At 39.9% G+C, this 12,895-nt stretch overlaps 2 protein-coding genes and 2 non-coding genes across 5 annotated transcripts; all 4 read right to left on the reverse strand.

The window, feature by feature from the left end:
• Positions 1–653: 653 nt before the first annotated feature.
• On the reverse strand, positions 654–5,024 carry hspa8 (heat shock protein 8). Of its 2 annotated transcripts, none has more exons than XM_068600250.1 (9): positions 4,908–5,024; positions 3,745–3,954; positions 3,142–3,347; positions 2,901–3,053; positions 2,251–2,806; positions 1,875–2,077; positions 1,480–1,678; positions 1,168–1,400; positions 654–1,085 (listed from the first exon to the last, which is right to left on the reverse strand). In XM_068600250.1, the coding sequence occupies exons 2-9, from the start codon at positions 3,947–3,949 to the stop codon at positions 897–899; spliced, it is 1,944 nt and encodes a 647-aa protein (XP_068456351.1). In that variant the 5' UTR covers positions 3,950–3,954; positions 4,908–5,024; the 3' UTR covers positions 654–896. The 2 variants fall into 2 exon arrangements, with proteins under 2 accessions (XP_068456351.1, XP_068456352.1); XM_068600251.1 differs by lacking the exon at positions 4,908–5,024 and adding an exon at positions 4,221–4,370.
• LOC137803155 (small nucleolar RNA SNORD14) lies at positions 1,748–1,840 on the reverse strand. The gene has a single exon (XR_011080019.1). It is a non-coding gene; the product is annotated as a small nucleolar RNA SNORD14 (small nucleolar RNA).
• On the reverse strand, positions 3,421–3,513 carry LOC137803167 (small nucleolar RNA SNORD14). Its single transcript, XR_011080030.1, has one exon. It is a non-coding gene; the product is annotated as a small nucleolar RNA SNORD14 (small nucleolar RNA).
• An 847-nt stretch (positions 5,025–5,871) lies between the features above and the next one.
• LOC137802415 (cytotoxic and regulatory T-cell molecule) lies at positions 5,872–12,044 on the reverse strand. Its single transcript, XM_068600252.1, has 11 exons — positions 11,999–12,044; positions 10,578–10,727; positions 10,267–10,419; positions 10,008–10,127; positions 9,300–9,461; positions 8,574–8,866; positions 7,211–7,247; positions 6,977–7,045; positions 6,698–6,847; positions 6,521–6,622; positions 5,872–6,044 (listed from the first exon to the last, which is right to left on the reverse strand). Exons 1-11 carry the CDS (start codon positions 12,042–12,044, stop codon positions 5,872–5,874), a joined length of 1,455 nt encoding a protein of 484 aa, XP_068456353.1.
• Between the last annotated feature and the right edge of the window lie 851 nt (positions 12,045–12,895).

The following is a 12,895-nucleotide window of genomic DNA, read 5'->3' on the forward strand; positions in this document are numbered from 1 at the left end:
CAAGAGGTCAAACAGTACACCAAGAATACACCATATTTATTTTTGTGCAGGAATTTATAATCATCTACAAATGAAGGGCTCCGTCCCGGTGTATCTTGTGCAGAGTAATGTCTTCCGTGCTTTCGTTTAGCTTACGCCGTCGTGTTGGAACGAGAAATTAGTGACAACTTTCCATCATTCCCCTCTGGACTGGATCACCTCGTCACGCCTCATGGGTTCACCAGCACTGATGAGAATGGATGCTTAGCGTGAATGACAAGTACGTGTTCACATACTGGCTGATGGTACAGAACGGCGCTGTGACCAGTAGATGTCGCTATACCCAAATGATCTCACACCAGCTGCTATATTTAAAGTATTGTACTTTCATTACATGAGTGTCCCAAATATTAAAGAAAGTATAACTCCCTGTTATTTTCTTAACACACAATATTCTAATACTTCCAGCAAACTAGACCAATAAAGGGCTTCCGTTTACACCGTATTGTAGTTTAAATTCGACTAAAAGCCACCAAGCACAATGCAGCCAATATAGAAACAGAATACACTGATTATTCTATCATAAATGTATGTTCTATGTAAACTACTATGGGAGTGAGTGTCCGTTGGAAGTTAAAGGGTTCTACAGAGCATGAAAGGAAATGTCATCAGCAGAGGGTTAACAAGCTCTTTTTATTTTCAATTCAGGGACATCTCAGTATACAAAAACGATTTACCACACATGAACCAACAGCTCAATTGTGCAAACTACAAGTTCCCAGCTGTGTCCCAAACCTTGCAATAAGTGTGATACTGAACCGTTTAAAAAAAAAAAATTACACTCTTCAGCTTGTTGCAACTTGTGCTAAAAGAGGGTTACTTCCTTAGAAAACATCTAAGAATAGCGACTGATGTTTTTAATCAACCTCCTCGATGGTCGGTCCAGAGGATCCACCACCACCAGGTGCGGCACCACCAGCTCCAGGGAAGCCACCAGCCATGCCTTCTGGCATACCACCGGCACTCTGGTACAGCTTTGTGATGATGGGGTTGCACACCTTTTCCAGCTCCTTCTGTTGATGCTCATACTCATCCCTCTCGGCAGCCTGCAAAAGCAAAAGCAACATTTAAGTTTTCTGGCCGATTTATCAAAGTAAAAAAATAACGCCTACAAAAAGATAGCTTTACCTGGTTCTTGTCCAGCCAGCTGATGACCTCTTTGCACTTGTCCAAAATCTTTCTTTTGTCGTCGTCACTCATCTTGCCAGCAAGCTTTTCATCCTCCACAGTGGACTTCATGTTGAAGGCATACGACTCCAGGGCGTTCTTAGAAGACACCTTGTCACGTTGAACATCGTCTTCGGCCTTGTACTTCTCAGCTTCCTGGACCATGCGTTCAATGTCCTCCTTGCTGAGGCGACCTGGGGGCAAATTGCAAATTGTTAGTAATTGTGTTACAACACATTTGAGATTAGGTTTTGAGTAAAACTAAAAACTCACCTTTGTCATTAGTGATTGTGATCTTATTTTCTTTGCCGGTGCTCTTGTCAACAGCAGAGACATTCATGATGCCATTGGCATCAATGTCAAATGTCACCTCAATCTGGGGAACACCACGGGGAGCAGGAGGGATGCCTGTCAGCTCAAATTTGCCCAGCAGGTTGTTGTCCTTGGTCATGGCACGCTCACCCTCATAGACCTGTTTGAAGTATGCAGGGTTAGGCAGACAATTTTGGAACAATGCGTCTACAGTTCTGACAACTTTGTTTCGCTCAGACATCCAAGGAAGGTCAGAGCCATCATTGGTGTTTCAACCTCTGGTGGAAACTACGAATGGCAGGAATAAACATCATCACTGCGAAATAAAAGACTGGTATAGTTTGTGTTGTGCTTGCCTGGATAAGAACACCAGGCTGGTTGTCCGAGTAGGTGGTGAAGGTCTGAGTCTGCTTTGTAGGAATGGTAGTGTTACGTTTGATCAGGACAGTCATGACACCTCCAGCAGTCTCAATACCAAGGGATAGGGGGGTGACGTCAAGAAGCAGCAGGTCCTGGACGTTTTCAGACTTGTCACCAGACAGGATGGCAGCCTGAACAGCTGTAAAAACAAACAATGGTTAGAAATCAAGATAATTTTAAGGTAAATAAATGAAGTTTACGCCTAAGAAGACTTATGACTTCCAGCTGCTATAGCAGTGCTCACATACTGCAAGCAACTGAGAGAAGAACATATGAACTGGTATGTGCATCCATCTGGCTGAAGACACTTACCAGCACCGTAAGCCACAGCTTCATCTGGATTGATGCTCTTGTTGAGCTCCTTTCCATTGAAGAAATCCTGGAGCAACTTCTGGATCTTGGGAATTCGGGTTGAGCCACCGACCAACACAATGTCATGAATCTGCGCCTTGTCCATCTTTGCATCACGGAGTGACTTCTCCACGGGGTCCAAGGTGCCACGGAAGAGGTCAGCGTTGAGCTCCTCAAAACGAGCCCTGGTGATTGAGGTGTAGAAATCCACTCCCTCATACAAAGAGTCTATTTCTATGCTGGCCTGGGTGCTGGAAGACAGGGTGCGCTTTGCCCTTTCGCAGGCGGTGCGTAGACGACGGACGGCTCTCTTGTTGTCACCGATGTCCTTCTTGTATTTGCGCTTAAACTCAGAAATGAAATGGTTGACCATGCGGTTGTCAAAATCTTCGCCCCCAAGATGTGTATCTCCAGCAGTGGATTTTACTTCAAAGATGCCATCCTCAATGGTCAAGATGGACACATCAAAAGTGCCACCACCAAGATCGAAGATGAGGACGTTCCTTTCAGCACCAACCTGAAATTAAACTAGTGTTAACATTTTCCAAAACTACTCAATGATGATTAACTTCCTCAAATGGGTGAAATTGGAATTGTCCCAAGTTTTCTACCTTCTTGTCCAACCCATAGGCGATGGCGGCAGCAGTTGGTTCATTGATGATACGCAGGACATTGAGGCCAGAGATTGTACCAGCATCCTTCGTGGCCTGTCGCTGAGAGTCGTTGAAGTAGGCAGGTACTGTAACTACAGCATTGTTGACAGTCTTAAAAGGAAACAAGGCATACATTAGCATAATTTTCATCAAAGATTGCAAAGATTTTTTTTACCCTGGGCAATGCCAAATGACATACTTTCCCAAGGTAGGCTTCAGCAATCTCCTTCATCTTTGTCAGCACCATAGACGAAACTTCCTCTGGATAGAAAGACTTTGACTCGCCCTTGTACTCAACTTGAACCTTAGGACGAGTGTTGTCATTGATGACATTAAATGGCCAGTGCTTCATATCTGACTGCACAACGGTGTCGTCAAACCTGCGACCAATTAGTCGCTTGGCATCTGTAAAATTAAACATTTGAAAACTTATTTTAAAGTGAAAAGAAATAAACTTTAATGTCAGTTTCTATTAAAATCACTCAGACGTCCGAGGAAGGAATTCAACCATCGATGGCCTTACAACCTCTGGTGGAAACTACGAATGTCAGGAAAATCATCATCACGGTGAGGAAGTGCTTTACCAAGGTCATCGAAGATATTTCAATTCATTTGTCTTGTCACAAGAGCAAAAACTTCAACATGGCAGTTAACTTCAACCAGGCAGTTAAAAGTGCAAAAAAAAACTCACTTTTATAGAATCAGAGAAAAAATAAGCAAAAAGTGGTATAATGTTTAAGCAGTGACAAGAACAACTGACAACAATATCACTATTAAATTTAAAAAAAGATGGAATTCGTACCAAAAACTGTGTTAGTGGGGTTCATGGCAACCTGATTCTTGGCTGCATCTCCAATCAGCCTCTCTGAATCTGTGAAGGCCACATAGCTGGGTGTGGTCCTGTTGCCCTGGTCATTGGCGATAATTTCCACTTTGCCATGCTGGAACACACCAACACAGGAGTAGGTGGTCCCAAGATCGATACCAACTGCTGGTCCTTTGGACATGTTTCCTACACACATAAAAGGAAAGTTTTATATGTTAGTGTCATTGAGTCACTACATGAAATACTGAAGTACAAATCCTAAAAACATAAATATGACACATTGAGGAGCTGAATATACACAATTGGGCGGGTATTTAATGCATTTTAAATAGGTTGAATATCCTCTATACGATTTGATCTGGTTGTAAAGTATTAACTGAAGAGTTTTTTGAGACCCGGTTCTAAAGCATTTAAAATATAATTGGTCTTGTTATAATCCTTAACATACTGACCTAGTCACAATAATGCAGGTGTGCGACCAAGCACCATTACCACTACCATCGCCCTGACTTCACTGCAGCGAATATAAACTAAGTTTACCCCGACTGCCACTGAGGATGCATCTTGACTACATAGCGCTAGCTCTAACCATGTTACAATGAGACATTCATATGTGTCTCCTTGAATCGTTAGGACCGGACGGTTAAAAAAAAACAAACACGTTCTGGTTAATTTATTGCTCCACAAAGGCAATAATCTATTCAAAACATTACCATGAAATCGTCTGATAATGAAATAGTTAAGACTGAACTGTAAGAGCATATAAATAATCTCAAACGAATGGCGATACGGATACTTTTGTTCTGAAAAAGTAACCGGAAACCTTTTCATAACAAGCTAGCTTGACCGTTTGTTCGAGAACATTCTCCAACGTCTCAGCATCTTTACCCCACCCTTCCCACGATGCTAAGTGGCTAATGTTAAATGATGCCCGCGAGAAACGCCCCGTCTTTACCAACATTAGAGAAGAATATTTCACTTTGTTGACCATCTTTGTTGATAAAACTCCGCACCAGTAATTAAAAACCAAAAGTAAATAACGTTACCAACATACAGCGAGTGAGCAAAACGCCACTCAGCCCATTAAACGACCCACAACATATTTAAATAATCCTTTAACTGTTTAGAGAATAATTTACCGAATTGATGAACCGATGCGATTTTAGGTGCCGTTGGAATGAGTAGCCGCTCGGTTTGCTCGTCCTTGCCGGGTATAAGAGGGGAAGGGGAGGAGTCACCATAATCGGTATATATGATCGTCAAGGCAACCAATGAGACGTTAAGTCTTTGGGTTTTTACCTAACAGTCCACCAATGGCGCTCTGTATAGTTGATGACTTTAGTAACGACCCAGCATACTTCCTGTTTCATAATCTGTATATAATAATATAATCTCAATCACAATGAAAGACCGCATGCCTCGACAAAAGCTTCATATGGGGATGGATGTAGTTATGCAAACATGTATATTGTCTATGTATCTATATAATTATATAATAGAATGTGTTAATATTATTTCCGATTGAGGGATTATTATGAAAATAAATAGAGGTATGTGCAAAGCAATGTCCACATGTATTGGTGGCAATACATAGAATAATACTATCTATCTATAAACAAAAGTGGTAGTTAAGAATAAGTTAACAGGTATAAACAGTATGTACAGTATGAACACATCACTAAGCCATTAGTGCGAGCTCCATGAGTCCTACAAAACCTCTGCTGGCTCCCTGTGTCCAGCTGGATCAACTACATTACCTACAAACCTACCCTTAGGTCCACCCACGCGATTCTTTCTGTTCATTCACAGCTTTTGATTTTAGGATTGTTGTCATTTCACATGTTTAATCAGTGTTTACTCGAGAAGAAGGGACAATAAGAGGTAGGCATGAATCAAAACAAATCAGTGTTCTAGCAAAACATAATGTATTGGTACATGTAAAAACAAAATGTATACAATATTTACACGGTTATAAGCAATTTCTCCACATCAATTTCTGTGTAAACATACACTCTATCTTACAGTACAAAGCTGATCAGTTGAATCTGTGAGCATTCTATTGAAGCTCATATTACTGATATTGTACTGTGTAAGTACGGGTTGTCATAGCTCTGTCTCCTTTATTTCACACTTGGCTGAAGTTTGTCCCGGGGTTTGAGGTTGAGAAGGCTGCTCTTTATTTATCTCTGCTGCTGCCATCGCATTTGTGTTTGTCACTGAAGTTAAAACTGCTGGTTTTTCAACGACGTACTGTGTGAATGCCGTGTTGAAGAACCCTGTGGGAGGGAGAGAGAGAGAGAAAGAGAGAGACTTTTACATCAGTGATTCATTTCAGAAATAGGTCATTGCCCTGTTTCTGTGGAAAGACAAGTGTGTCACTGGTATTGCAAGTTTAATGTATCAACTGAAAATGTAAAATAAAAAAGGATTTTTTGGGAGGTAATAAATAATTGAGGATAACAATTGAATATACTAATATATGTGCGAACATAAAGATACACATGATGTGCACGTACAGAAACAGCACTAAAAGAAGGACTGACCAGTAATACATTTGAAAATAATTAAATGTTTTGAAATGTTTTGAACCTATAATTTATGCTTGGGTCTCCTAAAATGACCTTTATTTCACAATTGGCAAGTAGAGAGCATGTGCATTCTTCATACAGTCCACAAACACTCTCCACCTTACCATGTTTTACTGAGTTTCATTAGAATGTTTGCAGTTGAGAGTGGTGAATCATCTGCTCACCTCTTCGCTTCTGTCCTTGGGCATTCCTCTCTTCTTGGCTTGATTTTGATTTACTGCTCTCCTCTGACGGATCAGTGTCCTCATTCTCTGTAACAATCAAAACTGTTTTTAATATCAATTCAGAAAGAAACTTGCATCTTTGCGGTGTATTTACAAGATGCTCTTCAGAACTGTTACCTCTCTTCCAGGCGATGTGTGCTCTCCTCAGCTTGATGGCAAAGAAAATGACAACCACCAGTAGACCGAAGATCAGGCATGTGACCAGGAAGACCAGTAATGATGAACTTCCTCCAGTTCCTGTCCGCGTCTTTGGGTCATTAAAGCTCCCTGGACATTGACACAATTCTAGTTAGTTCAGCAAAACCCTGAATTCTTTTTTAAGACTGTTATCTCATTATCATTTTCATAGCAGGGCAACTGAACTTCAGTCAACCTCTGTTATCAGTATGAACATACCTGTTCCATTTCCCTCCGTACTGTTATTGGATATGATGTCTTGTGTTGTCTCAGACACAGACGTCCAGTCTTGAAGGCCTAATGGATGAGGAAGGTGGAATAAGTAAATGAGTCAACCTGGTTTTCTATAGAAAGCAACTTAGCTGTGGTGCTCAGACGTACCACTAGGTGGGGTCAGATATCTGTTAACAATATTTTGAATAGACTCTTACAATACATACACTCATATCATACCTGTTGTGCTGGTTGCATTACTGACAGTGTCGGTTCTCTTCCTGGTCGAACTTGATACCACAGACGTTGTTGAGTCATCTGTAAGAAATAAAAACAATTTGATGAATATGCTTCAATTTGTTTTTTCTTCACAAAAGTTACATTAAATTAATGAATTAAAAGTGCAACTTGTAAGATATAGAGCTGCCACGAGGGCTTGATAATAATTCATTCATGGTCCGTGTATATTTTGTTAGTTTGTTTCATGGATTAGATCCAAAGAGGCAGAAACAGGTAATTGACTTGCAATAAAAACTGTCACCAAGTCTCACCACATTCTCCGCGCCACCAAGGAGGCTGCTTCGCTGAGAGTGAAGCGTACAGCAGCTCCGAGGGACTGATGGACCTTCTAATTTCAGTTAGCAGTCAGCCCAAGCTTTTTCAAAACTAATGACTGAAATGCTGCCCACTTTTTGTTTTGGAGCAGGTGGCCTGATCTTACATTTTGCACCTTCAAACAAAACTATTTTTTCTTCTTTTTTCCCTGTTAAGGTTTCTTCTGTATTTTGTTTGACATCTATAGATGTCATTAATTTGACATGTATTGCTCCTGCCCATCCGGGGAAAGGGATCCTCCTCTGTTGCTCTCCCAAAAGTTTCTTCCTTTTTTCTCTGTGAAAGGGTATCTTCTAATTTTGAGGGAGTTTTTTCCTGATCTGATGTGAGGTCCCGGGACAGGGATGTCATGTGTATAGATTGTAAAGCTATAAGGATAAGTTGTAATTTGTGATTTTGGGTTATACAAAATAAACTGAATGAACTCAATCTTTTAAGAAGCTGAAAGCTATAAATGTCAACTTTTTTATTTATTTAAATATTTCAGAAAATGTAAACAGTAGTTTTTTGTTTTTTTTTAGCTTTGCTGATACTGTGTAAACTCAGTGTATCTATATGTACAACTCTGTACATCATATAACAGGGTTCCACACTAAATAGATTTAGTATCAGAACTACAGCCTGATCTAAATGCATTGTGTAAACTGAGATATCTGTAGTTTCCATCCCACGGGCTGACAGTTTGTTTGATATTCAGGTATTTCAATAATGACAAAAATAAGAGAAAGAGAAAAATATATTGATGAATGAAAACTGACATTATTATTATATTTTATGGATTTTGAGTCTTTGAGGGATGCCATAATCCACTTGAATCTGATATGACAATTATTATGTCATATTACATTAAAAAAACTTTTTGTTGTTGTTAAAAATTATTGTGGATTGTTGCTTTTGTGTCCCTCATCTCAAGTCTGCGTATCATCCAATGTGGATTATTTTGTCACTTAAGGTCCACATAACTTAAAAATTATACATAAATAAAAACGAGCCCCTCACCAGTGGTGTTAAGATGTGAGCCTTCGGGTTTTACAGTGATCAGAGGACGTTCACTGGGTGCTGTGAGCGTCTTTGGCTCACTGGAGGAAAACAGCTGATTGGAAGGAGCAGCTGATAAGGTTATAGAGCTCTCTGGTGAAGGCCCTTCTACGTCTCTGGTTGTGAGGTACACTGTTGTTCTCCCGTGTCTGAACCAGGCAGTTGTTGTTCGTGGCACCTGTGTTGACCCTCGAGAATGGGTTGTCGGGGAACTGGTCGTGGTTGTGCGCCGAGGCTTTGTTGCTGTGACAGAGAGGGGGATTAATATTATTATTATTATTATTACTAAGCAGCAACAACATATACATAGACTGTCTCAGTGAAAACCCTTCTTGACATTTATCAACATAACAAAATGCACATAACACATCTGTATTTCTTTCTAATAGAACACAGGAAACCCAAGTATTTGCAGCACACAGAAGAGGAAATCACAAGGGGCTGTTTTGTTTTTTGGTCAGTTTCACAGCCTGGTGCTGTAGGCAGTGTCATGGAGAAAGAAAAACCTCTTTAGTACTTTCCATGCTTTGTGACGACATAACTACGTTGTCACTGTTCCTCAAATATCAGCCTTTATGCAGAAGTACTTCATGTAACCAACTTTTGGTTATTACAAGCACTATTTTTACTTATTGTCTCTGCTAGTGAAAGTTGGAAGTGAATAAATTGCACTTACAGTCTCGTCCAATTTTGACAAAGTTCATCAGAGGTTGTGAGTGTAGAGCTGGATGCCTAACAAAGCATTTGACAGTGATCCTTTTCTCCTCTGGGCGAACATGTAGCATTTCCACAGAGACATATTTCTTGTTTTCATATTTTCGAACTTCTTTGCCCTGAGCTGTTGAATGGGAGAGATGTCATTAGCATCACTTCAAATAGGTGAACCAGCTGGCATCAATAGTAAAAAAGGACAAACACCAAATATAAAAATATGACATAGCTGAGAACTGTCCAAAGAGTTTGAACTGCTATCCCTAAAAAAAATAAATGGCATCTGCAAATCCACTAACCCACGTAAGGTGGTAAAGATGATACCACGGAAAGATGAGCCCACTCAGAGGTTGCTGGGTCTAACCTTCAAAACTGGCTGTTCAAAAACAAGGACAATGTGCTATTCTATTCATATAGACACTGTACTAGGTACAAAAAGATTGAATGACGTTTGAAACAGAAGGTGAAATTTCATCTCTATGGAGCAAAACATTTTCTTTAACTAGAGTAGAGATTCACAATAGCAGTCAGCAAAGATGCAACACCAACATGCAGCTAAAGATACCACATTCAAGTTATTTTAACGCCAATCCCTTACTTTGTTTCACTTATTCATTACAGTGTAGCTTTCGCGTTCATTCTATGTCCACTTATTCAGTTTTTACAAACTTACCAAGAAATTCAGGTCCGTTATCTAATTTCCAAGAGATCTGGGGAGGATGGTGGTTCCCTTCAGCAGTGCATTTTATTACAGATGTTCCTTCATCCTTTGTTACTTGCATTTTAGGATGGCCTTTAAAGCAATCAACACCAGAGCAGATGTTATGACATTATTCTAAAATGCTCATCAAATCACCAATGGTCAGAATGGTAGTAAAAATCATTGTCAATGTCACAAGATTGCTATCCGTGACTCAATCAATTATCCTCACCTAACACTGTCACCTCCACTTTTTTCTGCGTTTGGTCAGCGTCATACTGAAAGCATGTGTAGACGCCTCCATCTTTGAAGGTGATGTCGGAAATACTGATGGTGAATTCTGACTGAGACAGTTTGTTGATGCTGTAGCGCTTGTCCTTTAAAGCTGGAAAAAGAAAAAATGTTTAACCCTCTGGAGTCAGAGGCCATTTTTTGATTTTACATAATTTCTTAAATTCACCTTTTAATATCCTTAACTCAAAAGTCAAAGACAATGTTCTTGCGGCTTATACACATGTTGAGTGACTAAAGCATGAGATATGCCATATTCACCTTTCTTGTTGTTGAAGAACATAATATATCCTTCAGGGTTCTTCCAGTCGATATGGGTCATGTGAGCATCAGTGACTGGGCAGCTTAAGCTGAGTGTCTCACCTTCTTTCACAGTCACATGCTGCCATATCGCAAGGGAAACTGCAATCAAACAAATAGAAACATCAATTTCCTTGTAAATTCACACTGAGAGCACAATGTCATTTTTACTCCATGCAGGTTAACGATACATAACATTTCATAAAATGAGACTAATTCCAGGCAGTGACCCCTCTAGTCCTCACAAGCTACCTACTATTGGCGTTAAAGTCAAGAGTAAAGGTGTCCCAACCCTGTTTCTCACAGTTTGACACTGCGTGTGTGTGTGTGTGTGTGTGTGTGTGTGTGTGTGTGTGTGTGTGTGTGTGTGTGTGTGTGTGTGTGTGTGTGTGTGTGTGTGTGTGTGTGTATGTGTGTGTGTATATGCGTGTGTGTGCATATGTGGGTTGTGACAGGAAAGAAAAAGTACTGTTCTTTACTGTACAGCAACTCAAAAGAAGCAACCCCCCTGTCAAACACAAAATGCATATTCTGATGTGACAGGAAGTAATGTGGTCAGTTGTTTCATGGTGAAAGAGAAAGTAAAGGTAGGTGTTGGAGAAATGCTGCGGGTGGTTCTCAGGGGCTTTGGGTGCTTTTTTCTTTCCTGTGGGGGAGAATAACGAGCTGTTTGGAAAACCCACTGATGACACCAGCAGTGAGGACAGTGGGCTTGAAGAGTCAGGGGTCATGAGACTTGTTCACACGTAGATCGTGTTATAACATGATTTGTTCCAATGTTCAACTAATCTGATGTCATAGAACTTTTTTGACTGTATGGCAACATGTTTTTGAGAGTTATCTCTAGACTTTAGTTGTTACGCTTCAGATTTTTTTAAAGTTCTTAAATACTGATTTATAAAGAACATATAATTTCACAGGAACTATTATACACAATGTAAATCAAAGGCATCACCTAAGATCAAACAAGCGGATATTTGCAGTAGATGTACATGCATACATTAGAATGAAGGGGAAAAGTAAAATCCAAAATAATTCATCAAAGATGCTGGTACTTTAAAAACTTTACATGTAAAACAAATCTAATGCCTCAAAAAGCACAAGCTCAAGCAACATGGCTTTTTACTGTCGACAAGTGTAACCATTTGATTTGTCAGAAGCATCAGAGTTCATAACTTGACCCAAATATTCCCTGATAAACACTCACATTTTGAAACATCACACATTGCCATAGAAAGACGAGTACTGTAACTGTCATATGTAAAGGAGTCATGGGCAAAACCATCACTTCCAAGTTGGTTCATCTGTCTTTTTAATGATCAGATTCAGCTTTTTGTCTCATTTCAGTATACTTTTCATGTCGGAGGACTCACCCTGTATGAGTAACACGAAGACGTTGAGCTGCAGCTTCAGTTCCATTTCACAAACAGTCACACTTCGACTCTGCTGCGCTTCCTCATCTCATAATCTATTTGTACTCTCTCTCTACTGAGGGACCTTCCATGACATCACAGTTTGTGGTTTCCATCAACTTTTTGGGTTGAGGGACTCTCATGTGATACATAGTCAAAGTATAAGGTTAAAAATTCAGGTTTCATACATATTATTTCTTTTTAATTGTTGTATTGAGCAGGGACACTGTAATACATATGTCTTCCCAGATATATAGTTATACACTGGAGGCCACAAGAGCTGTTTAAGTTGCAGTGATAATAGATCAGATGTACCAAAAACCTTACACTTTCTAACAATCAGACAATCCAGAAAAAGACAAAAAATAACAGACAACAAGACAAAAATTTATAGAGACAACGATAGACTCATACAGACAATAGACACAGTCCACAATGCACAGCAGGCAAAAAAAAAAACATTACAAAGAATAAATAACACCAGAGAATGTCTTATGAACAATAATTAACATCAAAAATATGCTAAATCTAAAAAAAACACAACTCAAGATGTTGATTAAAAAAATCTAACTGCAGCCGGAACAAAGGACCTTCTTAGTAATCAGTAAACCACGGAGACATCCTGAGTCGCTCACTGAAAGAGCTTCTGGGTCCATTAAAAACACAGTGTAATAGATGGCCTGAAAAAGAAACAATCGTTTTTAACTTGGCCCTTGTTCTCTTTTCTACAGTGACCTCTAGTGAGTTCGGGGGAAGGTCAATTACTGAGCCAGCCTTTCTGATCTTTTTATTCAACCTCCCGTTTATAGGCCAGGTCATTGCCTCGGGTAAGTCGACCAACCAGTGTCATCTGAGATC

Source organism: Clinocottus analis, unplaced genomic scaffold (genome assembly GCF_023055335.1).
Source record: "Clinocottus analis isolate CAN_PGR_092001 unplaced genomic scaffold, fCliAna1.0.p SCAF_5, whole genome shotgun sequence".
NCBI classification, from domain to species: domain Eukaryota; kingdom Metazoa; phylum Chordata; class Actinopteri; order Perciformes; family Cottidae; genus Clinocottus; species Clinocottus analis.